The sequence below is a fragment of the Dermacentor variabilis genome, chromosome 5 (assembly GCF_050947875.1).
Source record: "Dermacentor variabilis isolate Ectoservices chromosome 5, ASM5094787v1, whole genome shotgun sequence".
Classification (NCBI taxonomy): domain Eukaryota; kingdom Metazoa; phylum Arthropoda; class Arachnida; order Ixodida; family Ixodidae; genus Dermacentor; species Dermacentor variabilis.
Genome location: NC_134572.1, coordinates 103,849,391 through 103,876,977, shown reverse-complemented (window position 1 = coordinate 103,876,977; position 27,587 = coordinate 103,849,391). Strand labels below are relative to the sequence as shown.

The window sequence follows — 27,587 nt, the reverse complement described above, 5'->3', positions numbered from 1 at the left end:
ACAGGCTGGTGAGGAAAGCTAGAAAAAATTACTGAATTTTCTAAGTTAGTATGAGCCAAATACACAATGTTTTAGTATAACGGCCTACTAGTCTAGTTTTTTAACCTTGACAATGTAACTTCAATGTTCCAACATAACAAATTAACCCAACTTGCTATAAATGCATGTGAATATCGTTATACTATGATATTCGAGGCTAACTATTCATATTCGATTTGTATTCACAATTTTGATATTCACACACTCCTACCAGTAACAGCAACAATTACATAAGACTAAGAAAATGACGAAGAATCTACTGAAATCATCGCGCGATTCCCTGCCATTCAGTTGCCAAACTCCTATTACTATAAGTGCCATGCAGGTGCTGGTCATACTGGAACCTCTAATCGTAGTGCCTACCAGACTGTAAAGTCTTTCCTTGGTATCTGTTCACAAATTAGATTAGAAGGCCAAACACCAGCTATTTCTTGATGCCTTTTCATACAGTTTCATTTTAGTCAGTGCCCTCAAGCATAAACATGCAACCTGGTGGATTTTTTTATTATCTTTTAAAATATATTTAGAGTTTCTTGGTTGACAACCGAAATGTACTGAAGTGGCCTGCACCATGTTCGTGCCTCTTCTATATCACCATCCCTCATCACACGTCTATATTCTTTTTTCATCCTCCCCCATTGAGGCCAGAGCAGGCCAAGAGTGTTCTTACTCAAATTGACCTCTGTGCCTTCCCCCTCATTCTAATCAACAAAGTAAAAGCATAGTTAAAATATAGCACACCAAAGAGATAAATGGTGGGCTATCAAAGTACAAGAATGGGTGCCAAAGTAAGGAAAATGTAGTTGAGGGCAACAGAGGATCAGATTTAGTGATGCCATTATGAAATATGCAGATAGAGGACTGGTTCAATCGACGAAGGACCGAGGCATTTGGGGATCTTCGGGAAAGGTCTCTGCCCTGCAGGCAGCAATTGACCGAGAATGACGATGTTGAATGCGGTTTCATTATGGTTGTCCTACAAAGTACCACCTCTCGCCATTGCGAAACAATGCCTTCAGTATCCTGTTTCCAACAGCTACAGAAACATAGCGACGACAAACAGTGTGCAGCAATAGTACCCACCTCATGCCTGCTTGACCATACTGCCCAGCGAGTACTGACATAACAGTTGACTTCCCAGCACCCTGCATGCCAACGATTCCGACCACATAGAAGTCTGGCTGGTCCACAAGGTACTGGGCAGAGAGGAAAGGAAGAAACAAAGCCCACACCCTACACAGCTAGCCCATCACATTTACAATCCATAATTTTTCTTTCAAACACAAAACAATATTGCACCAAATCCACTTTGTTTCTTTAATCTATGTTTAGCATCAAAAATTAAACACGAGAAGCCTAGCATCTCAGGGTTCTCTAGAAAGGAACAGTAAATGTGTGCACGGATAATGAAGCTTGGCTAGGAGACAGCTATCTGAATTGCATATACTAGGAAATTACTGCAGTATTAGTGAATCTACTGGATTTGCACGCATGTAATGCGACATTTCTAAGTTAAACAGCCAGCTTGAGAAAGCTCATAGTGATACTGCTTGGATTATAGCACTGGGACTATTTATTTATTTTATTTATTTATTTACATATACTGCAGCCTAATACAGGGCTATAGCAGGAGTGGGAACTTCATACATTACTATACATTACACATTAAAAACACACATACATAAAAAGAAGAATGATCAAAAAGAAGCACATTACATGTTAGTGAAGTGCTTACCAGTAGTAGCTATAAAATCTTTTAGTGATAGTGAACGAATGTTACTGGGTAGAGAATTTCAAAGCTCTATTGTACACAGAAAAAAATTTTACTTGAATGTGTTACTACGGGCATAAATAGGCGCTATGTTCAAGGCGTGGAAGCTACAGGTACAACTTGCCTCAGTAAATGTGATATAGTTACAATCAGGAAGACCCCAGGTGGAGTTACTAATTGCATATAAAATCTTTAAGGCTTTTATGTGATAACGTGAAAGGAATGGCTTAATTGTTCAAAGATTGTTCAGCCTGTGTTGGTGAGAAACTGTGGCTGTAATTTTGGCTAATGAAATGGATAGATTTTCATTGAACGTTATTGAGCGAGATTATATCACATTGTTTGTAGGGGAACCAAACGACAGATGCATATCCTAGAACAGGGCGAATCAACATTTTATATAATAGCAGTTTAGTATCGCGGTAGGGTCTTAGCTAATGTGTGGCGTAAATAACCTTTTCTTTTTTTTTTTTAGGGCTTTTCCATTTACATATTCAGTATGTTTAGACCATGAAAAATGTTTTGTTAGAATGACACCTGAGTATTTGTATTCAGAAACCTCCTCTTATAGGTGGCTAAGCTTTGCAGAAAAGTCAGCCTATCAATATCCTAGGGGAAATACAGGCATTTGAGCACAAACCAAGGCATATATCTGCTGCAATGCAAGAGAGCAGTGGAAGGTAAAAGCAGCGAGGCTGCAGAGTAGTCCGATGGTGCCAAACAAAACTGCATCAATGTATGTTGACGTGACCTTATATGTAAACAAGAAGGATCCTATCACCTGATCTCAAGTTCATGTCAATACAAAAACTTAGCATGGTACACTCAGGTTGGGCCCTTTGAGTTCATGAGTTATTTCTGCATGCATTGATAGCTACACACAATGAGTCGAGTAGAAAAAAAAAGTTAGGCCACTGACTGGGACCTTCATGGATCTTTTGTTAGATCTTGTTTCTTGACAAGGTAAGAGTGTCTGGTATCATACAAGGCATCACAGCAATAAGATTTTTAAAAAATCAGCAAAAGCCGTAGTCACCAGAGGCAAAAGTTATCAAGAAGAATGGTATGACTAATGGGGTGACATGGAACAAAGCCCAGCTGTGAAAACGCAGGCATACCTCAAGTGCATTATCACACCACTGTAAGGAATCATCAATAAACTTGACGGGGGCAGCCATGTCAGGAGGTGCTGCTAGTCGGTCACTCAAGCCTGCAGCCAAGAGCCAAGACAAGTCCACAAGCTTTTGGTCCATTATGTCAGCTAGCCATTTTACACAGTCAAGTAAAGCTCCTCCTTTGAAGAAGAATACAAAGAGACTTTGGAAATCTATGTTATCAAAGTTAAGCGCAGATGGTGTGCATTACATCAATCGGAAATTGAACCAAGGACAATGAACTGTTCGGGTTGCAGGAGACAATATTTGAAAATCAAATAATATAGAAATGAAATTTTTCAGCACCTAATTCAAATGTGTTCAATCAGAATGTTTGGCCAGTTTTCCTCAACATTTTCATAATGCATGAGTGTTTGCGCATGCTAAGTGCATACTCAAAGGCCACAGTTACTCCTGTAGCATAAATGACCTTCTGCACAAAACAAAACAAGAGGGCACTGCTGCTGCCATTAGTCATCTTAACACTGACTTCAGACGCTGCTTAGGATAAGCTAAACTAGTGCATTTTATAAATCACGAACTCCATGACCTTTTTGTTATAGGCAACGCTTACACGATGACGACGAAGTGGCACCATAAGCATGCAAGCACATGCCCCACCCACAACAAAGATGATGCCTCGCTGCACATGCGTTTGTAGCACAGGAAAAGAATAAATCAAGAAGTGCCACAGAGGGTACACAGCAAATCCACAAATTACGCGTGGCTCAATCAGCCTACAGAAGAAGAGACCCCGTTGGCAGAGACAGACGGAGCTGAGAAGAGGAGCAGGGATGACGTGTTGACATGGTCAGACGAACACAGCCGGGAAGCCAACTGCCAGAGGGGCCCGGTTGAGTGCCAACGCCCGAGGGGACTTCAAGACGACACGCTACACACTCCCGTTGCCCAGCAGATGCACAAGAGCCTGCAAGAGCCTGCCTGCCATCTCTCCTTGAACACTTCTTTGAGCGACGAACCGCACCAGCTTTTTTGGACACCAGCTAAACTGCGAGCACGCTGTGTTACTCGGAACACTCTGTAGGGATGCTTTGATGTAATTCTCGCTTGCTCCCATGCCCTGTGCTCTTGCATCTACAATTTTTATGTTTTAATGTATGTTTGCATGCCGTGCTTGTTGCCATTACTCTCTTGCTGGCCTCGGAGTGTCTCTGACTGCCACTGTTAAGCCTGCTCCCCAGACCAAATGTTCGCAAGCTTTCTTTTTATTCTGCATTGGAGCAAAACCCCTGTATGACCTCAAAAATATTTAACACATTCATGTTTAATATGTTGAAGTTCATCTTTACCTTGAATGTAGTCTTTAGATACAATTCAACAACTGTGTGCCAGCACTGAGAGATGAAAGGTAGAAACACAGGTAAGGCTAATAATGAACTTGTCTTCATGCATAATACAGCTTTACGATAATGCAAAGCAAATCTATATGAACATTTTCCCCTTCAGGTGCTTGACAGCAATGTAGATTTCACTTTCAGTTGAGGCTTCATGAAAATGCCTTTTGAAATGTCGAGAAGCTACACCCTAAGTTGAGTTTAATTTGTGCCCTCTTTCAGTCTTCAAAAGCATGTAGGTCTTTGATGAGGATTAAACATGTGAGTTTACAGTAAATAAGGTAAATAAAGGACACCTGCAGTGAACTACTACCCACGGCCATATAATTATAATTTTGAAATGCCTGGACTGTTTGAGTCACCCAGCTTCTTGTAAACACTTCAGGGAGGCATCTAATAAAATGAGAATTCAATGCCCTTAGCCTAAGATGCTGCAAACATGAACCACACTCCCTTTCAGTAAGGATGTCATACCCTGATCCGTAATAATGATTAATTACCTTTTACTTCCTAAAGTAATATAATTGAGCACTCAAGATTAATTGTGACAATCAGAGGTCCTTTAACGCATAATGGCATCTCAGTACACAAGCCTTTCTGCCCTCGTCATAATGTGCCACAACAATCAAACTTCAAAACTGACTTTGTGTTCAGCAACAGAATGCTATTACTGCTGATCTCATTGTCATGGGTCTTCCAAACCTTAATCCACTCACTCTCTGGGGGTGGCTGCTTGATAGATGTGTTGGTGCTCACAGAAGCAGATGGTTGAGCATCATCTTTGGGTGTGCTTGACGAAGATGCTGGGGATTCAGCCCTTGACGATGCCTTGCTGAGCAGCACGGTAGGCTTCGAACTGTCTCCAGAAGCTGCATCTCCACCAGCCTGTGACTGAGTCTGGGAGGAAGAGCCCTGGACAGATGAAGGGAGCAACATTTTCTTCCTTATTCGTGTCCTTTTTTTTTTTGCCACTAGCCACTGTATAATGTTACTGGCCACTAGCTATTTGAGTAATACAGTCGAACCTTCTCATAACAAAACCATAATACCTTTGTAGTACCCTCTGTCGGTTGATTTAGGATGCATCTGCCTCCTTGGCTACCATTGGAGGGTGCCGTATCTTCGTTATACCAAAACATTCGTTATAAGCATAACTTTGTTACATACTGATATCAGTGATAAATGTTTTAGATTTACTTCATAATAGCTAATCATTTGTTCTACCTGCGTTTGTTATACAGAAGCTCAATTGTAATCGAGTTCATCTGCTGTAGCCAGTGCCATTTGTGGTGACAGTAACAGGAATAGGCTAGTACACATCAACCCTCAGAGGCGGCACAATGGCACCTTCTGTAGCAGCTATGAGAGTCAGAAGGCACAATCACATTATTACGGATGGCACCACAGGAATCACTGCAATAGGTATTGAAAGGGGAAAAAATGTGTATGCGACATCCAAAGATAAATGTTGCAAAAGGGTTACATGTGGATCTGGAACGTGGCATGCAATAAACTGCACAGACAGACAACCATACTCTTCAGCACGCAGCAGCGGTCAACATGTACAGAAGCAAGTTTTCATTCCATAGCAACTTTGATAACACACATGCATAACAAGGCCAAAACAAGCTGAGGTAGTGATGAATGAATGCCGCCCCTTGAAGATCATTCCCATTTGAGTAAAATCCTTGGTTTCTTTTTTTTTTTTTTAAGATAAAGTGTCATATTCACATCATAAAGCTGAGTCTATAGGAAATTCCTGGTGAAAAAATCTTGCACTGCCTTCAACTGGGGTTGCCAACAAGAGCAATGTTATAAATAGCTTATTGCACATATAGCATACACCTAGATAAGCGGTGTATAAATGTCACACCTGCCTTTTGCTCAATGTACATTTGACATAATGACATGGAAGTGCAGTGGCTATCTCAACTGACAAGTAAGTGATATGTCTTTGTTATCCTGGTGCAGCACTTTCATAGTAGCACAGACACACACAAAAGAATTCACAAGTCAAAAACCACTGCCTCCAAACAGTTATTGCATATAAAATGGTGCAAGAACAGTCAGTTTCTGTCACCTTTGCTTCAGCAATATACTGCAGAAAATAACATATTGTGTCAGACCAGTGACCCAGAACAGCCAACACACTTTACTGAGAGACCTACAGAATTGTATGCACAGCGATCAAAGTATTATACTCAAGTGCAGAGAGAAAAACTGCACCATATAGGTAATCTGCGCTGTTCTACTCAAACGAATGTTATATGTAACAAATACTATTCTACAATCATCGCTATTAATCAGCAAGAACCCTGTATGTGGTCCATTATTTCACAAGGCTAGACACTTTCAGACTGCCCCGATGCATGAAGAGCAAGACGCCAAATACAAGTGCCATAGCACATCTACATGTAAAGAAATACCTAATCCTATCACTTACCAATCAACTATTTTACAGAAGATAGGTGAATGTCACAATTTACAATGTTAGTACTGACACAGATAAGTGTCAAGGAACATTGGTAGGTACAGTTAATTCATACTATACGTCACCAGAGATCAAACATAAGCAAGGGCAGAGTTCACAATTCTTGTGTGTATTGGTACTGTCAAGCAGTCCAGCAAAAGAAACAATGCTTGTATTACATCATAGCATTCTTTGTACTGTTATGTGCTGTGCAAAGCAGACAGTGCAAAGGCAAGAACATAGAAAAGCCAATTGAAAGCAGCGAGCGTGTGCATGCGTCAAGGAGAGTAATAACAGTCCCACTGACAAGACTTTATCTCCCATGAGATGCATTTATAACAGTAGCAAGGTACATACACACAGAGAACAACACTGTTCAACTGCTTGGCCGCTACGGTTGTTCTTTTGCCAAGCTACACCGCGTTGAAGGAACTTCAACGTCATAGGTTATAACTTTATTTCCGGCAGTTCTAACAGACACTCGAGTGAAGTGGGCTATGCACACTGACTGAATAAGTTAATAGGTGAACAAAGGTTATAAAAGAACTGGTGATCAAAGGTTAACAGACTTCATGAGCAAGGAACAAACTCCATTAGTGAACAGGCTGAATGGGCAGCTCTGCACTCTCTGCTCACATTGTACATGCTCTAAACATTTACTCATTACAGCACTTATAGCAACTTAGAACATTTATTATCATTATGTGCTTGACTGTCCCCCTGTGACATAGCTTTTCTCTTCCACCTTTATACCATGTATTGTCATTATGTGCTTGACTGTCCCCTGTTGTATGGCTCTTCTCTTCCACCTTTATACCTATCGACACTGATGTGGTTGGACTAAATCAATGAATGCACCTTCATGCTAAAGCTACAACAGCTCTCAGCAATTAAAGGGACGTTAAAGCGGCCCAATAAACCAATGTAGACCAACAAAATGTTCTTTTAAAACTCTGCTGTCATCAATTTCATGATAATAGGTTGATTATTAGAAGAGAAAAGGAGGATCATAGTTTCATTTTTTGCATTTCGCACCGGAACCCTAACGCCGGGACGTCACTGTGACCAGTGGCGTAGCTAGGTCGCCTGGCACCCGGGGTCCATAGGTCTTCTGTCACCCCGCCCTCCACAGGTGTAACCGGCGGAAAGAGGGGTGTCTTCAGACGTATATGACACCCCCCCGTTGCTACGCCACTGACTGTGACGTCACATATTTCAGAGCATTTTTTCGTGTTTGGGCCATGCTGGCTCAGCAAAAATTCATGAAACTTGCCATATTCAGTCTTTGGCTCCTTTGGGAAACAATGTAGTTGAGTCTATCTTTACTGCTAAAGAATTAACTCGGCACTACCAGAAGCTCTCAAAATCAATGACGTCACATTAAACTGGTGCAAGAACTTCAAGGTGGCGTCTTTTACGTTTTTATTTTTTTATGGCATACCAAGCACCTTCTCGCATTAAGGGTGGTGTTTTTGGCATTGCAGAAGGGTAATTTACTCATACAGAAGAAATTCTTTGTCTTTTTAGTGTCCCTTTAAAAGGTGGGTGCTGCATGCTGCACATGGCTACCTAAACAAACCTACACACAAATGTACTGCCAGTACATGCATTGCAAAAACACAAATTGTAAAGCCCACTTCCCTTGCTACAAGTTTCCTAGAATTCCAGCCATAGTGGAAGTAAAAGCCAGTTCCTTGTGACAACTTCTGTGATTACAACACTGTTTGGACTTGCTGAAACCTTTTAAAGTGACGCTTTGACTCTTCGCCAGGGTTTGGCATTCAGCGTCATTTCCTTGTCGAATATATATATGTGAATGTACATATATTTCAGTTTTACAGGACTTTAAAAATCGCCTGTGGCTGATAGCATAATTTGAGTCCTTGGGCTGGATTATTCAAAGAGGCGGACATTACTTGCATGAGAAAATGAAACATATATTCAACTAATTAAAAACACTAATTATATTCCTCATTAATTACTTTATGGTCCATATTGCAATTTACAGATTGTAGCCATTGAGTTGGAAAGACATACGCACTTAGAATGAATTTTCAGGATAACACCAGTTTCGAGATGTTCATTGCCAAAGTGTGTGACAGATGGCATGGGCATTCCAGTTATGCTTGTACTTCAATGCATAAAATATTGTTTTGTTAAAAAAGTAAGTGGAACAATGGTAAATTTTTATCACTAGTTTGATGGAACACATACAGAAACCCATGCCATCCTCAATATTCTTTCCAAGTGGATATGCCTCGCAAACTTCTTGCCTACAATTCGTAAATTGCAATATGTGCCATAAAGTCATTAATTAGGAATTGGTAATTTTTTGTCAATTAGCTGATGATGTGTTTCGATTGCTTATGCGACGTATGTCTGCCTCTTTGAATAATCCATTTCAAGGACTAGAATTATGCCATCTGTCAGAAGTGATCTTTAAGATTTCCGTAAAACTTAAAAATGATCAAATCGTATAAACAACTGTGGCACTGGAGCAGCCTTGGATTGGCCTTTCTTGCCCAATCCTTCATGAGTGAATGCCCTGACACTCGTGATTATGAAAAGGAATCGGCATCGAAAAAGGCATAGCTACAAGAAAGGTACCCCCGATTTTGTGTGTGTGTGTGTTTTAGGCAAATAAAGCTTGTTCTGCCTTCTCCTCCTCCTCAGAATGGATGTGCCACTGTGACACATGGTGTAGGAGGCCTTAGCCGTATTTGTACATGACTCTTATCTGTGCATACACCTCTCAACATTCTTCACTCGACAAGCATCATAGATTGCTTCTGTCCTCATGACACAGACAGCTAACAACTACGAGGCTGCGCTCGTGTGCTACTGCTGCTACCTCGACAACGTAACAAGCTCGACATTATTTAGATCCCAATATTGCATTGTATCTGCAAGGCACAGTGGCCCAGCGATAATCAGGCACAAAGTAGCTTGCGATGCATGGTGTTCATGGTCATGTTTCAGCAAGAGTTCATGCTTACGAGAAGAAAGATTGGCGATTGCTACAGCTGACACTCATACACGAAGCATTAATTCAAATGAATTCTTTCTTCATCGCGGCCTTGCACAAATCATTGCAGCAGTTTGCATTGCTGAATCGAAGTGCATGAAATAGACTCATCACCTCAATGAAGGACAACAACAAGAGAATAAAGCAACAGGAATGAACCGCAAGTATACACTGTTCCTGCTTTATGTACTTGTGTTTCCTACCACAAGTAATTTTTCTTTCAAATATTGTTTCACACATCAAAACTCTCATGAGTGCATGATTGTCAGCAGCTCTCAGCTCTGTGCATTCTTGCAAAGGCAGATAACAAATGCATTTTAACCATTAAACAGACAACGCGGCTTGAATAGAGGAAGGCAGCATACAAGACTCGGAATCATCTCAATTGCTCGGAACTTTTCGAGGCCCAGAAATCGGATTTTCTGGTGTGTCCAGATTTCCACAGTTGTAAACTCTGCCTAAGTACTGCTGCTTGAAACGGTGTCTAATCATCTCTTTCGAGTACGGATCATTGGCAGCGGTCAGAAATAAGAGTACCAAGTTCTGAAATGGCAGCGACAATGCGTTCGCGGGTTGCCATTATCTGGGAAGAACTTCGCAGGCTTGGCTTCACGCGTCTCACACGGCAGCGCATCTACCGGGACGCTGACCTGTGCCCAGCCGTTCCCTCCGCCGTCGCACCGGCAGTGTGTGCACAAAATCGTGCCGTAAAGAAAAAAAAATAATAATAAAAACGCAAGAATCAGCGGCGGCGGCGGCGCCATAGTGCAGTGATTCTTAATGATGCGGGTCCCGGTCGAACCAGGAGGAACGTGAACAACAAGAAAAAATGAAAAGAACCCGCTGACACGCCACCTCAGGCGGTACGTGAGGGCAAATGCAGAACAGCGTGCCTGCTTTCAAAAACGGCTGCTCGGACGCCCAGATCTAAACTGGTTCTGCACGGGCTACGGTCGAGTCGGTATGGCGTTCCGTCAAGAAGCCGGTTGCAACTGCAGCGATGAGCCGATCACCTACGGCGCTACGCCACGTAAGTGTAGACGCAAGACCGCTTCAGTGGGAAAATCAGCACGGGCCTTTGGGATCTGCGGGCGCCGAGTGAAAAGTTGCAATAGGGACACGACGGTACCAAACAGAATAATCACGCAATCGGACCTCTGCCACGGTTGCGTGTGGTTTGTGTCGGGCCTTCGTTTTTCTGTGCTACTTAAAATCCGGGTGTTTCAGCCTTCTGGTAACTGCTCCAGCAATGTCAGAGAAAACGTGCTAATAAACGCGATTTTCGCATAAAGCCTGGTTGGCTAGATCAAGAGTTGTACTGGCAGAGTTCTGACTGGGACTTCCAAAGAATGGGGCGCAGTACGGAGACAGCGTTCGTTCGCGCTCCTTATTTTAAGCAGTGTTCCAAAGAGAACTGCCGCTTTGGCGCTTCGTTTAAAACATACACGGAATTATGCTTAGCAGAGTGAATGCTGAAATATGTTGTTCGCCTCCAACGTTGCCACGATTACTCACCCGGTCCGGGTGTTTGGCGAGTATGAACACCGGTTTGATCTGTTGCTGACTCGATTCAGGCTCCTGCTCACGTTCCTGGAACTGAAAAATGAAAGCTTAAGCCGAATATTTGTGCTGCGGTAGCTAGTCGCAGCTAATAAACACACACGAGTTGCTGCAGTAATGCAGGCGAAAGCACTAGGACACTTTTAGTAAGCAGACTGACGTTCCGTACCTTGGGAGCATAGGGCCGCTTTTTGTAGTAACCACGATCGTACGGATCCGCCATTGTGGTTTGAAGATTTAAATTTGGAAAATGTTACAATATAGAGTAAGCATTGAACATAGAATATCGAAAACCACGCACCGGGCGAAAGCACGCGAACGCACAAAAATGTAAACAAGTGCACTGTTGCCAGGCAGCGCAGACGTTTTCTCGTCACTTTGTTCAAAACAGTTTTCAAGACATCTGTAAAATAAGCCCAACGATCGCTACTATTCTATATTACATAAACAGTACCAAATTTGTCTATTAATTTGCTTGTTTTACTTTAACTGAATAGATCAAAACAATTAGGGCACAAAAAATGCAGCGCCGCCAATCTACTTCCCGTTGTAGCGAAACAAGTGGACGCAAACAAAGCAGCTCCAGCGCTCTGTCATCAGAAAGGTGCGATTAGAATTTCTTAATTTCCCTTAATAATGTTCGGGGTGTGATTGAAAACCTCGGAGTTCCCTGACATAATAAATTCGTGTCAGCACATTACGGTCATCTTAATTAGCCACATAGCTAAGCCCTTGATGTGCGCGATGACTGCCGACGACAAAAAGTTAACAAAAGCTAGCTGCACGAAGTGTTGCTAGGACGTACTAAGCAATGCCTGGCTCGAAGTAGGTTTGTTTGTTTGTTGGCCCTCTCCCGAATTCACAGACGACTTTGATTTCGCACCACACTCGTAGGGGGAACAAAAGAAAACAAAAACACTACAAATGCGGTGCCTGATCACGATCACCTACAACACGAGATTTTACAGTCGCCTTTAGAGCTCACGCTTCAAGTGCTTCACTTGCACTCCGCCAAGATTTGCAACGTCGGCCGGCTGTGTTTGATTCATCAGTCAAGGATAGTGCACGCTTTTTGACCGTAGCACGCGACCATAGCTGTTGCTCGCAAAGCGATGTCGTAGCGTTCTCAGTGCTTACGATGTGGCTGCCTTGGAACGTCCTTGGCACACTGCACCCGCTCTCTAAGTAGTTTGTAACTTCGTCTTCCTTTTGCCTGATCTATATTTTTCGTTGTCGTGCATCAGTGTGTCAAGTTGGGTCGCCATCTGGATGCACATAATTTGCGTTTGGACAGCCTTCAGATTGTTTGTGCGTAGTCGAGGCAGCGATTTTCCTGATGTCGCGCATATGGTGGGACCGCAACTTTATGGAGTTCAGTGCGTGTGAAATTACAAAAATTTCGGAAACACCGCTGGCGCACAAGAATGAGGAACTGTGTTTGCTGCACTGTTTCTCACGTCGGTGTCGGTATCGCGCGCGGTGTCATTGTAATCGCTTGTAAAGAGGGGAAAAAAGGAGGGAGTGAAAATGTTGAACTGTGCTGAAATAGTGCGCTTCTGTAAACATGTAATCTGTCTACTTATAACGGTCTCACACATTACGCACTTTTTGAGATAACTAAATTTTGCACAAGATGTCATGACTACAGAAGGTGAGCACTCTTTACGCGATCACGAGAACAAGGATGTACATCATTCCTGTACTCGAGTGCCGAAAGCATGCTGCACACAGGCAACATCTAGAACATGCGCTTAACATTCTAGATGCATGTCAGTCTTTCCAAGCCATGTGGCTCATGGACATGTAAACCAATGCAGCAAACAATGTTTGCAAGAGAGCGATATGCTTGACATGTATTAACAGCACCACAATCTCATCAGCGATTTGAAATGTTTAGCATGAACACATTTGTGACAGCAGTGGGGAGGGCAGCAGCTTGCTTTAGTGGTTTTGGTTGTTTTGCCATCTCTTAACTCTTCCCAGTATATTTTATTGTATAATTTCTTATTCTCTTCATAAGATCTCCTTGTATGAATGGCTGAGCAGTTATATATTTTTGCATTATGTTCTGTGCTACATAGACATTTCAGACTGCAACACATTTTACGCTGATAGTAAGCTGGCTTGGGTACCTTACCATGCGTGCATTCAGTGTGTTTGCATTTTCTATTATTCATTCTTTCTTTTCTTAATTTATAACTTTTCATACTCCATATCCACCTAAATAAAAGGGAGTAGCTATCACTACAATACAGTGAAAAAATATTTCACGTTTTCATTTCAATAAAAGAATGCATGTTTTTTCTATTCACTGGGCCTTTCGTATACAGTAGTGAACATCATCACTCAGTCGACACCGCATTAAGTTATAGGCAGTCTGTTATACACATTTCAGAGGTGTATTAAATTACGAGGGCCCTTCCAGTCATTAGAGGGCAGTAAATCGCTGATTTCTTAGCTGGCTTCTTGCAAATTGTGGCCCACATGTAATAGTGGATTTGCCTACAAAGCCCGTGTGCAAAACTCTTCAACCTTGCATGATGTGGCAGAGCTCATTAAATCAATGCCAAAATTATTTTTCTGCACTATAAGGCTTTGGAAAGTACTGCACTGTGGGCATGTTCTTGCCTTCAGGTCACCTAGTGTAGTCCATTATGAAATATAAAGACGCCAAATAAACAGACACACACAAGAAAAGAGAACACCTGATGTAGCTTCACATCTAGTCCTAACGTTATAGTTATAACATTTTTCCGTGCTCTCCGCCACAGGCCTCTTCTGAGCCCTGCATCATAACTTGTTGTGGCACCAATGAATATCAGCTGTCAGTTGACGTAAAAAAATGATACAGAGACCAAAATCAATTGAAAGTGACTTGACCCACTGTGGCGGCTCAGTGACTACGGCATCGTGTTGCTGAGCATGTTGCTGCGAGTTCCAACTCCCGCTTGAACGGGTTCAGAGATAGCTCTCAGTTAGCATACACAGTAAAAACACACACTGCTGATACTATGAACCGCAGGCAATCAGACCAGCATACATCTCTTCATTGGGTGTCTCTGTGTGGACAAGCTACTTTCTGCGAATGCTCTTTAGTGGGATTTTCATGCATGCAGGGCGACTTTTGAAGTGCATCATGGGTGCTTTGAACTCGCTGTCATGTCTGAAAGTGTCACCTTTACTTGAAAGTGGGATGGAAAGATGCCAGCCTGAGGAAAGGAACACGAAGTCTTATCACAATAAGTGCCTCTGGGTTGACCTTGGCACTCTTTGTCAATTTACATCATTGTTCTGAGCCTATTGGTCTTTTTAATTATAAAGGAAATTTGCGTTGTTAGTGAAATGGCGTGTGTCACCCATGCATAGACCATGAACCAAGTTCAGTAAGCTAGCTCTTACTCGCTCGCGTGTGACAAGTTATCTGTGTGCTGAGTGCACATAACTCACCACCAATTTATGCTCGCTGCCGAACAAGCTTGTGACATTGCTACTAGATTACTGGGCCACCATGTTTGCATGCGTTCCCTCTTATTTTGCTTGTGGAGAAGAGAAGCACAAGCACCCTCATACTCCGTTCTTTTGTACAGATTGTTTGTCACTGCCATTGTGCACTCTTCAAGGTCATATTGCAAAGTGTTCCCACTTTGTACTTAGTAACGATGTATACCTTAATGTAAAGTCAGCTGCCTCCGGCTTGTTTCTTTAGTTGTGGACTTCTGATGTGAAGCGAGTAATGTTTTGCCTGCGACTCCACATTATTGAGATGATATTTTTCCAGCTTTTTCCGATGCCTTGGAAAGGAGCAGTGGACCTAATCGAAGGCCATATTAGCACGCGCACCGTGTCTTATACTGCCAGGAGTCGTAGCTCGCGACATAGCAAGTTCTGGCACTTCAAGCACTGTACGCACAAGGTTGAATGGGCAGCCATGTTGCGGCTTCCAGCACGGTGTAAGACGCACAGGTGAAGACGCCATGCTTTTTAAACAAACACACAAAGCATATTTTTTTTAAAAAATCAAATCAAGTTTATTCATTACAAAAAAGGAAGCGGTTGCATTTTTGTAACCGTTTCCTGGCGATTGGTGTGCTGGTGCCATTCATGGATGAGGATGGGGACTAACATGCAGCAAGTGTTACAAGCAAAAAGTAAGATATATATATGTACATCTTTGTTTAGCATGGCATGGACATTTGCAAGACTGGTGCTTGTTAAATACCATTCTGCCTGGAATTAGTAACTCTGCTGCTCGCTGGAAAAGCACTGGCATCTTCACCTGTCTTGGTCCTAGGTCAGTTTTGCTGGTGGGCTCCGTCATGCTGGCTTATGCCAGATGCAGATCTCAGCACTTTTCTCTAACCACTTCAGTTGAAATGATTGCATGGTGCACAGAGGTTCATGCAGAGTTACCCTCCTGAAGATTAAGTTCCATAGGAACCAGCAATTGCTGATGTGGACATCTGCACACACGAATGTTGATCTCTGTCTGCCTGCATGTAAGTTACAAAGCATTAGAAAGAATAGCTACTGGCACTTCAAAAAATGGTTTCCTGTGTACTGTCATTTCTACTGAGGCCTCAACAGGAACAAATGTAAGCACATTGGGCCTTGATCACTTCTCTCTGCACTTACAGTGCAAGTATTATGTAGCAGAGAAATATTTGGTATGTCCTCAGAACCACAGCACTGTGACATATGCACATGGCCATGGGTAGGTAATCTGCACTTGCTGAATGAGCTCCTCATACCAGAATTGATGCAAAGAATTGGTTTGAGCCTTTTTTTGTAGCCCCTTTGTTGTGAGATGGTTATCCCAGTATCTCTGAAGCACTTTACTGCATCAGTTTTTTCAGCAGCTACATTTACACCTATAACTGAGCAGGTGCAAAGTGCAATGTGGAAATCTTGGGGCACAAAGAAAAAAAAACATTAAACAGCCCATTTTTGTCATCTAGCATGTGCAGCCAGCATGCCGGCGCTGTTGCATTATTGGTAGGTGCTGCCTGGCAAAGGCCCAAAGCCGCGACCTTACACCGTGCTGTGTCGCGATTTCCAGCTGGTGGCGAGCCGCGGTCCTTGTCCCAGGTTCGCGGCTTGTCGTCCTCATAGCACATGGCAGCGACGGTGATGGCCAGTGCCGAGATGGCCATGTACCGTCAAAAGCGTCCCAACTGGACTGAGGACGAGCGACTGCGGCTCGTGCAAGAGATCGGCGAGCGCATTGACGTCATCCGCGGCAAGCTGGGTCCCACACTGACACTCCGCGCCAAACGATCTGCCTGGACTGCAGTGCAGCAGGCACTGAATGCAGGCAATGACACGCACACGCGCTCTGTGCCCGAGATCAAGAAGCAGTGGAGCAACCTCGTGCAGAGGTGCAAGCACCGCGTAAATGCGCACAACCGTGGCACCAGTCGGCAAGGTAAGCTACACCTTTCCTTCTACAGGGACTCTGTTTAGTGTGTTAGCCTTTAGGACGTGGGGAGTCAGATGGACACTTATGTATTACCCAAGTCTATATTCTCGATCGCTTTGCAGAAAACAGTCAGATTAAGATTGTTCTTGCTTCTACTGTGAAGCTCTCTGAAAGACAAAAAGCAAGGTAATTGCAATTGTTAAAGCCATACCTCCAAAGTACTGATATGCAGGAGGATGTAAATGGCGGTAGCAGTGGGTCTGTCACATTAAAAAGTACGGTTTTCAATTTGCAGCAGTCGACTGAATGATTTCAAGCTTACAAGGTAACTCTTGTGAGTGAAAACAGTTCTCATTTGACTTACTTTCAGGTCACATCGTTGTTAGGTACACTGCCAGTCAACGGGAGTGTCACATTTGCAAATACCCATCTGCACATTGAGGTGTTGCTCCAATAGTGTCGAGGAATGGCGAAAGTATTCCAAAGGCATATTGATAAAGATAGTTACTGCCACAGAAATTCCAATGCAAGTGATGTCATCTCATGTATTAAACGAGAATGACACGCATATGAGCAGCTTTTGCTTATTTGTAGTTTTGCAGCTTACCAATAAGTTGGTCCACTGGATGTAAGCACAGAAAGTCTTAGTCTCTTTTGTTTAACATTAGGCTTTGAATTTTGCCTCAATAAGCAGCTCTCATTCGTGTTCTTCCAGATATTGTAGCTTTCTGTCAATTTGTTTTTGTAGTTCTTTTATATGTGTGTGCAATAAAGAAGAATGGTGCAGAAAACAGAGCATGGAATTGGGAAAGAAGCAGGAAACGACGTGTAGAATTGAAATAGCCAGTTGATACTGTCCCTTTAGATTATGCATTGGTAATGGACTCTTTAAGTATAACATGATGAATGACCTGTTACTGCGTTATCCTAGGACTATTTCTTTGCCAGTGACATTACTTTGCCATGGTGTCATCACTCTTGTCTCACAACATTATATTTGCTTACATTCTGTGTGTAGCATCTGTAGTTGTACTTGCTGCAAAACATGTCAGTGTCAGGTATACAGCACCAGGGTCAGCACAACATAAGCACAGCTAGACTGGTATGCAGCCTCTGTCATACTTTACACAAATGTGCCTTAAATGCCTTTTTGCTTTTCTTGTAGAAGGTGCTGGTGATTTTTGGTTAGGGTGTGTTGAATGTGTTAGCTTAAAGGGGTGTTGAAGAGGTTTTAGAATTGGAAGATTTACAGTGGCTTGGAAGGCTGCCACTATATAATTCAACTCCTCAAGTTGTTTTCTCGATTGTGCATGTAGCAGCACCGAAATAGGCATTTCAATTTTTGTCTAAGCTCGGCCCCCCTTGCAAGCCAAGTGCAGCAGTGGGAAACCAGACGCAAGGATGATGTTAACACAGGGGTCATATGAGCGCACTATTCGAATTTCGCGCTTTGCCAGTACCCATGATGAGGTCATAATCATCTTCGCCATCAGAGCCTGTTAGCCTACCCACTGCGTCTCCCACAGATGCTGCTGCTCATTCAATTAAAGTGACTTACGATGACTTGTGGCCTGCTAAACTATGATTTTTGTATTCAGTGGGTGAAAAAGTATAATAATTCGCTGAAAACTCGCTTTCTTTTTTTTTTTAAGTGCTTCAGCCTCCCTTTAATGCACCTTCCTTCCAAAGCATTGTTTTGTTCCTTGCAGCCTGCGTTTATTACAGTTAAGCCACTAGAAGTGTCTCTTAATTGTTCAGGTTAAGTCTGACTGCAGCTGTACAGTGTTGTCTCTCTACATAAACTGTAAGAAACAAGAAATATAGTAGCGTGTCTACCAACCGGGAATCCTCAGGGAATTTGTGCCTCTATCTGGGAAAATTAGCTGTAATTTTATTGAAAGGGTTGAAAGTCATGGTAATGCTGGCTCGAGTAATAGACAGGAATCGTAATGAATCGTCTTTGACGCCCTGTCGTCAGCTGAAGGAGTTGCCAGTGTACAGTCAACAACCGACTTTCCGGATACCCGGTAATTTGCACTGCTTCGCGGCACCACCGTGTACCCCATAGAGTCAGTGTATCAGGACGTTTGAAATTTTGGACGCAAGAACCCTTTGCCGTCCGATTTTCCGGCACTTTTTGCCATGACTGCAGGTCCGAAAGGGCATTAATCAAAGCCGGCACTCTTGCACGCAGATCCGCTGGCACCCGTAGCCACCACTGCAGCAACGCTAGACCTAGCTGCTTTGACATTCGCAATTAAGCTTCTTGCCATTTGGTGCCATGTTTTCCATTGAAAGAATTCACTGCTGTCAGCAATGGCACCGACTCTGCCTTTGTGGTCCTCATGATTGGCTTAGAAGCTTAGAAAGCATGGTGCATTGCATAATAAACGGTTCCCAAGAGTCAGCTTCGCCTCTGTACAGAAATGTTACTTGGTGAAGCATATGCAAAAGTATTGCAGTGAAGCATAAAAAGTGTTGGAAGGGGCTATTGCCACAGGACACAATACATATTCCTTCATTATACACGCGTGCACCTGGTATCTCCTGTCACAGTATGAGCTCTGATATGCTTAATATGTGTACCGACAGGCCTTCAGAGCGTTTTCGAATGTGCCTGGGCCGGTTTGAGCCCTTAAGGGCTGTAAATGACATGCATTTATTTTTTCCAACGGGCCGATCTTTCGGACGTTTCGCGGTTTTCGCGGCCCCTAGAGAGTTCGAAAAATTGGACGTGGACTGTGCAACCGACCAAGAAGATGCTTCAAATGGTCCATGGGGCGAACGAGTGGCGGAAGGTGGACAAAAACAAAAAGGACCTACGCATTGAGGAATGAAAGGGAAAGGAAGCGTGCTGCCACTGTTTTGAAGGAGCTTGAGCTCAAAAGACAAAGTGTTGGCTGGTGCCGAGATGCAGGTGTCCCTGATCCAAACCAAAATAAACTCTTTAAAGCAATGAAACACAACACTGAGGTGTCGTGCGTGGGCTGAGAGTATGTCAGGACAGTTGAGGTTGATTTACGAGCTTTTGAGAGAGAATCTCAGTTATGACAAAGTTCGGGCCTCATACCACTGAGCTTGCTATCAGTTGATAGAAATAGCTCCTATTCGAAAATATTTGCTTCTACCTGCATCTCCTTTTTAGTTGTATTTGAGAATGTCCGACTCGATTTGCGATTTTTTTAAGACATTTTATTTTCTGTGCATTTTACTAACCCCTCCCTTCTATTCTCTTCTTGAAGAACATAAACACTACTCCTTAGTATTCAAACTCGATTAAATGGTTATTTTTTAAATTTATTTTTCATATGCTTACTAGAGAGTGACAGCATCTGGCAACATAGTTTTAGCCCGTCTTGACATAAAACATAGTTCTACATCACTCAGGGAATGTTGCAAAGGCACGCGGGGAATTTGGAAATGTCAACTTGGTAGACACCCTGTATACGCTGAGCTCCTGAAGTAAATTTTACTAGACTTTAGTTTACTCATTCACTTAGCTTTACAGCAAACTACAAGAGAAGTAACATATCTCTATAAAGCTCCTAAACACCTGGCTGCTTTCACAATCTGATTCTTTCAGTCATTATACTTATGCAATACTTATGCATTATACTTATACTTTGACACTTATACTATGCTTGAGCACTTCTATCCATACATGTCATAATGTCCATGCTATCATGACTGATTTCTCTCTCCATTCTCAGGAGAGAATGGGCGTTCCTTGGATTTGTCTGTAGTGGAAAGAACCATACTGGATGTCATAGGTGATGACTGCTCATATGCTGACTTCCTTGATGGTGCCGGCCCCGACATCTCTGGGTATGTTCATATGCCATTAGCAGCGCGTCTATGTTCCAGTAGTATTCTCATTCTATGGCAGCACATGCAGGAATGACCTTAAAAATTAGATGAGGACATGAAAGGCCTCATTAAGTTGTTAAAATGTAGCATGAGAACTTCGTAAAGTATTTTCAGGAATCTCACTGAAGTTTGTTAGCAATGGAAGCATAAATGTTACACAAAAATGTTACACATAAATGACAAAGCACATATTTTTCACTGAAATCATTTTTAAGCTGCCATATGTTCTTCTATGCAAAGCGAAAGGCACAAATAATTTTCCTAGCAAAACCTAATGCATCACAGCATCACAGTCTACTTAAGTAACATTTTTTAAAATTCTTCACAACTAAGAAAATACTAGTCCCAGTTAGCTTGATTTATTTGTTTCCTTTTTCATGTGCTCTTTGTATTAGCATACCACCGGCCAGCATAGTGTGTGTGCAAAGCGTATTATGTAATAACCCATTGTGTTTATCAACTATAACTGCCTTTGTCTTAATATCTTGAGTTATTTACACACTTTATTGCAAGTTAGGTTACTGTTTATCTGTATTTTGTTATGCATATTCTTTGTAATGACCAGTTACCTGCAAATAAGCTATCTCTGTTTAGTAGTATTTTCTTTTACCATTGCTCCTGTTGAAATTTTAATCTGGGAATGTTCGCTATTGATTATCAGCACTTTGTGCTACATCGTGCATGGAAATCTGAATTGACCTTGTTATTCTCCACATTCTTGTACCTTTTCTGCATTATTTTATTGTTTTGTTTGACTGTGTATTGTTTCAACCCCTAAATTTTTATGCAAGAATCTTAGCCACACTTTTGAGATCACATTTCCAAGTGTAATCATGTAGGCAGGTTACATTTTACAGTTACTACAACTGTGAATGCACTTAGCTTAATGGCTACTCCATAACAAGGGCAACAGTACAAACACCTGTCATCTTGTTCACATTGACAGCACTGTTCACTGTCCTCGCCCCTGATTGGATGCTGCACACCACCACATGTCAAGCACATTCCAGAAATTAGTGGAATTCGTGATCTCAGCACATATTTGTCTCATCAGGTTGAGGGGTGGCTTGGCTGCCTACTTGTTCATGATTGGATGAATGCATGAGTCCCCTTTAAAACTTTGAAGACCATCAACGTGGGCTCACAAAAGCCAACACAGTGAAAACAGAATCAGTTCCTCATTGGGGTGCACATCACAAGTCATTGGCACCAATCCATCAAAATTACAGTGGAAATGCAAGTGGTCACTGATATGTTGCATGCATAGCCTGATGGATTCTCAGTTAACCATTAACTGAATTTCAGACTTCATTAATTATCTGCTTCTTACTGTTACCATCTTAGCTCCGGCTGTAGATCTTGCCTATTCTCATCTTCATCTGCCCGTGGTCAGCATCTTGTTCAGTTTTCTGCACCTTGCTGCTGGTAATAAGCTTTGACCTGGACTGCCCATAGTGGTTGTGTAACTTCATTGACAGCTGCTCACTGTTAGCGTTTAGATACACTATACTTTGCAGCATTCCAGCATCGCTGAAGTTTCTTGACCTGAGAGGTTCTAACTGTTCACATTGATAGGCTTGCTACTCACAATGGGCTTTGATAAGTGCGTGCCTCTGTTCTTGCACAGTAGCACTAATGATCACTTCTAAGGTGCCATATCTACACCGTATGTGTGGCTGGTACAAAAAAAGAATCATTGCACAGTTGTCTTTGTCTTGTGCCAGATCAGAACTACTGGTAGGCATAATGTTTCTCCCCAAAAGCCTTAGAATTTTGAAAGTTCGTTGAAACCTAATTTAGTGCCCACAAGTGAAACTGTTTTATTAATACAGGCGAGCCCCATTATAATGAAGTCGGATTAGACACAAAAATAGCTTCATTCTATCTGATATTCGTTAAAAGCGTACACACATATTGACAAAAAACAAAAAATGTCGATCAGCTCTGTGTGAAAAGAATACTACCAGAGTGCCTCAGACGGGCCAGTAAATTAAGGTCTCCTATGGATTTTGACGAATCATCAACATCTTGGCCTGCCAATACAAGGCCAGACAAACAACAATAAAATACATACAAACGCTCTCCACCACCACGAATGTGCAATCGGTGTCATCGTGCGGAATCGGCGTGTTGGCGACGATTGCGGTACAAGTAAGCCAAGCCACTGGCCAAACAGGCATGCTGTCGACAGACGTTTCAGACACGGAGTGGACCGCACGTCTATCTGTACTCCACTATACTGTGGCCGTCAGTCTAGCCCATCCATCTGATCTCACGCTCGATCGCCAATAAGGTCTACAAGTGTGAACATAATGGCGGCAAGTATCCCACAACAACTTGTGACCAGCCTCTCCACTGACAAAACTGCTAGCGCTGCTTCATTGACAACCAAAGTTGTGGTTTCATGCCAGTTGATGTAGTGCCAACTTTGTTCATAGCCACTATGTTTGCAACACATTACACATTTGGTTCATGCCTAAAACACTGTGCAGTGTCTAAAGTTTCAGTTATTGCAGTATACGTTGGTGCTAGGGGTAGGTAACAGTACTACTGCAAAAATCGTGGAGGTCTGAAAAATCTATCAACGATTGTATGTGACATTTTGAGGTACGTGAAACAAAAATTTGCTTCGCTGTAACTGATGCCATGTCAGATGTTGCATTTTCAATTTCATTATAACACGAGAATACCCATTGAAATGAAGTGTGACTCATGAAATTTTTTTGTTTACGTCATTATATCTGATAATTTGTTATATCCGCGTTCATTATAACAAAGTTCAACTGCATCGCGTCTTCACTTTTGTTCTTTTTTTTCCTCCTCACTTATTTTAATCTGTGTGTGGCTTCGCTCCACAGTGACGTTGATGGAAGCCAAGACAACTGCCTTGGCTCCTCCGAGGACGAGACACTGATCCAGTCACTGGACTCCAGTGTGCCAGAGTGGTTTTGGAAGACAAGCGCCCGAGCCTCGAGCGCCGCATCTGCGTCCGCAGCGCTATGCGCCGTTCACCCCTCCACGGACACTTCCGTGGCCACCGCAGTTGCCATGAAGCGGGAGCACAGCGACGATGACGAACACCCATCATCTGCCGAGTGTGTGACAGCCGAGTTCGAAGTGGATAATGAACACGACGATGTCGCCGAGACATTAGGCATCGTTTACGAGCGGCCAACTCCTGCTGCTGCCTCCAGCAAGCAGCTGGTGCCCCGGCAGGCAACATGCTCACAGATGGGTGCCGGACGTCGACCAGTCGTGACACCGCAGCAGAGACAGACGCTGCCGCCACCGCCGCCGCCTCCACCTCAACTTCCGGCAAGTCCCGCGAGACGTCAACCCAGAGGTCCCAACCCGGACACTGGTGGGGACGGCGAAGATTCCGGAAACCACTGCAATGAGAATGCGGGAGATGATGATCTGGCGACCTTGCGCAAGACGTTGCTCATGGAGCAGATCAGAGCCGCCCGGGAGCAAGCCCGGGCATTCCAGGCTGTTGCCTCTGCCGCACAGGCTGTCAGAGAATGCGTTGCGAGGGCGGCCAAATCTCGCGTGCACACAGAGAAGGTGAAGCGCAGAAAGCTGGCACTGCAAATCAAGAAGATGGCAGAATGACGCTGCCGGCGCGGGTGGAAATTGAAGAAAGGACGCAGCTGATGCCTGGTCATTTCATTGCCTTGAGGATGTACCAGCATCCAGTTCATGCGTCACAAAGTAAAAATGTGCCTCGTGCCTATTGTTTGGGATTGTGGCTACGGAGCAGTGATGGAGGTGTCCTTCTGGTGGTCTCATTCTCAGGGATTCCCAGCCCACCACTGGGAGCAGTGTTTCCGAGATTCTGATGACCATGAGTGCCCATATTGAGAGGATCAATATCTAGCTGGACGCACTTCAGCTGTGCTTCAAATTTAGTCTGGAGCGGTGCCTATTGTGCCCTCTTCGTATGGTGGCTTTTGATTTCATGCCCCCCCTCCACACACACACACACACACACACACACGCACACACACACACAGATATATATATATATATATATATATATATATATATATATATATATATTATTTGTAGGCAACTTTTTTGCTGCAAGTTGTTTGTCTAGTGAATTGCCTCTGTGTGGCCAAGCTCTGTTACTTTCTCAGTCATCATTTCGATGTTAAGAATACATTCACATTCCTTGTAGGCCTGTCAGGCTTCTTCAAGTTATCACTTGTGTAGGATTCCCTCGTATTGGCCATTTATTGAAAGAAGTAATGCGATGTGAAGAATAGATAAGACAGTTCCATAACATCTACTTATGTGACACGCAGATTGTAGGTCCTGGGTACAGTCAGAGACTTGATATTTTGACATTCCCATGCCCTGTGCTCGTGGTGCCTTGAGTGTACATGTGCTTTTCTAGGCGTGATGCCAATGTTTTGATTGTGGTGCAGTGATGTTATGAACTCGGGCCAGCCGGGAAACATGGCACTTTACTGTGTGCGCCCTCACTTTTCAGATAATTACCAGAGCATAATATTCGCTCATTGTACAGTTACACATATAACTCACTTTATGACACAGAACTTTATGACATTTTCCCTTTAATGAACTACTTTGGTTCCCTACCACATCTCTATATAACCAAAGCTTTGAAAACCTTGGAAGGAACAAAACAAAATGTCTTACCAATTTGACAGTCCTTTTGAAAGAATAGGAAAAAAATATTATTTACTGGGTACCTGAGTGTTCAAAATACTATGTTTTGCAAGAGCATTTCAGTGCTGCTTGAGGAGTGCCGCTTTCGTTTTACGGAACTATGCTGCCTGGGCCCTGGCATTACACGCTTTGATTAGGTTCTGCCATATAGTGCCAGCTGCTCAGTTTACATGGCTGTTGACTGTAGCGTTGATTTTAGTCAATTACTCCAGATTTGATGAAATAATTGTCTAGTAGCATCAACCTCATTAAATCAGTTTAACGTATTTAATAATTTATGATCACCGACCATGCTCATTGCTGAGGGTGGCTGTTTTCACATATTATTAATGTGAGCTTAGAGCCCACATCATAGTCAAATTACCAACAATGTGAAATGCAACCAATCTTACTTTAAAAGTAAGTCATTGGTTGAAAATTTTCAGCTCTTGCTGGACCCACGCTTACGATTTATGACAAGTCATAGATTGTACAGCAGTAAGTTGTGTGCATTACTTTGACTTAGCCTGATCGTAAAACTGACTGCTAGAGATTGGAGCAGTTTACCTTACTTCGGGCAGAGTTCGCTGTGTCTGCATGCCTCAGCTTGCAAGTTTTTGCAGGCTGTCAACATGCTAAGCTGTCCTTGCACTGCCATGTAAACCACAGTGCATGAAATTGTTAGGTTGCACAATTCATAGACGGGGGGAAGCCCGACTAAGCAGCAAGTTCTTCGTTTATGCCCGTCTTTTCTTTCGTACTTTGATAAGGCATCGTGCTTCCACACATGTGTGGTATTATCAAATTATTGGAAGGCCAGATGTAAAAGAAGTGGCAGTGTATGAAGAATTCCTGTTCTAGTTCTTTTAATGTATTATACAGCACTGCATGCGAGATTCAGGAACTTAATGTACTCCTTAGTGCAGTCATTGACTCAGGGCTGCGACTTGCTTTTATCAAGACATGGCACCTAGCATTGTGATATAAAAAACCTAGTTGCTTGGGGTTGGTGTTCAACACAGCCTGCGGAAATTCCTTACTGGAGGAGGAAACCAGCATGAGTGTAGTCATGTGAGCTACAGAAAAAGAAAATAATATACAGGCTGTCATTTTACAAGGCATGCAATCTGTAGGACACATCATATGGTTGCGCCTCCTAGGCTCATGCTTTGCCTTGGGCGTTTGCATGACACTAATGAGGGAATTTTCTTTCCTCGCCTCTTTTAACTTATGGGTGAGGTGGGTTTCCTAAGTTTGTCTAAATAATATAAGAAGGAGATAAGGTTGGATCAGAAGTACGCCATTTTATAGTGGTTGTTATGGTTTGGTCTTTCAGAAATAAGTTCTTTATCCCAGCACTCCTACAAATTATGAAGGTAGTTCATAAGATGGAGACCGCTCTTTTAGCATGTGGAGAATGCTGCAAATTAATGTACAGGCACGTTTCAATATTAGATGTTTATAAGGTTGATAGCATGTTGATGCTTTGTATAATTTGCATATGACGTGGTCGATGGCTTACTGAAAGTGCCCTGTACCAACATTCCTGTTTTAGTTCTAGTGTGAAATAAACCAGTGTATAACTGGGGTTGCTCTTTTAGCTCTGTATCACTTTGCATTGTTCATTTCCCTATTTATGCCTTCATGACATACCTCACATGTGGCTGGCCGAGTGTAGTGATGTTGTCCAAATGCTATGCAAAGAAGGCATTGGAAGTGTTTGAGAAAAGCCTTTTAGTAATTTCCTAGTGATTGCCTTACATATTGTGCACGCTAACAGCCAAGACAGTCATTGCAGAATGTGGAGGGCGATGAAAGCCATCATGACTGAAAACAGGACCAATCAAAGTGTAGAAGGGTGTTGTGACATGTACCTGCTTTAAATAAATTGTGCTGCACCATGTTTGGATTGTTCTTCTTTTTTTGTAGTTGCTTGTTGTTTGTGTTCTTGCAGTAGTGCTAAATCGACAAATGATGATCGTCGAACAACCCCACGTTTCTTTCTAAGGAACAACCTTGCATTACCAGGAGAAAAAGATGGATGCAAGTTCTCCTCAAAGTACGAAGCATTTGAAATGTAGCTAGTGCAGTATCGGCAGTAAGACTTGCAATGTTTTGTGCATAAAAATTTAAGGTGGGTTGCAAATAATCCACTCATTACTATGTTTTTGGATTTGGGGCGTTGTAAGTAACCTGGTCATAGGATGTGTTTATTCAGCCCTTCTGGAACTTGACTTAAAAAAACTGGAGCCTGTT

At 42.8% G+C, this 27,587-nt stretch overlaps 3 protein-coding genes across 5 annotated transcripts in view; 2 read left to right on the top strand and 1 right to left on the bottom strand.

Moving 5' to 3' along the window:
* LOC142583009 (nonsense-mediated mRNA decay factor SMG9) overlaps positions 1-11,718 on the bottom strand; it is a 43,173-nt gene extending 31,455 nt beyond the window's left edge. For both annotated transcript variants that reach the window (XR_012828531.1, XM_075693233.1), the window contains exons 1-5: positions 11,544-11,718; positions 11,330-11,410; positions 5,036-5,231; positions 2,929-3,020; positions 1,123-1,235 (exon numbers count right to left, since the gene is read on the bottom strand). Coding sequence is in view for 1 of the 2 variants with exons in the window: in XM_075693233.1 (XP_075549348.1) it covers positions 1,123-1,235; positions 2,929-3,020; positions 5,036-5,231; positions 11,330-11,410; positions 11,544-11,597 (536 nt within the window). In the remaining variant the exon portion in view is untranslated. The remainder of the gene's footprint in view (positions 1-1,122; positions 1,236-2,928; positions 3,021-5,035; positions 5,232-11,329; positions 11,411-11,543) is intronic.
* Positions 11,719-11,909: 191 nt separating this feature from the next.
* Positions 11,910-27,587, top strand: part of LOC142583006 (solute carrier family 2, facilitated glucose transporter member 8-like) — a 66,656-nt gene continuing 50,978 nt past the window's right edge. Inside the window, exon 1 of one of the 2 annotated variants that reach the window (XM_075693229.1) lies at positions 11,910-11,978. The gene's annotated coding sequence lies outside the window, so the exon portion shown is untranslated. The remainder of the gene's footprint in view (positions 11,979-27,587) is intronic. The other variant, XM_075693227.1, reaches the window with a different exon arrangement.
* Positions 12,013-27,234, top strand: LOC142583007 (uncharacterized). The gene is made up of 4 exons (XM_075693231.1): positions 12,013-12,199; positions 16,431-16,796; positions 20,501-20,615; positions 23,516-27,234. Exons 2-4 carry the CDS (start codon positions 16,487-16,489, stop codon positions 24,267-24,269), a joined length of 1,179 nt encoding a protein of 392 aa, XP_075549346.1. The 5' UTR covers positions 12,013-12,199; positions 16,431-16,486; the 3' UTR covers positions 24,270-27,234.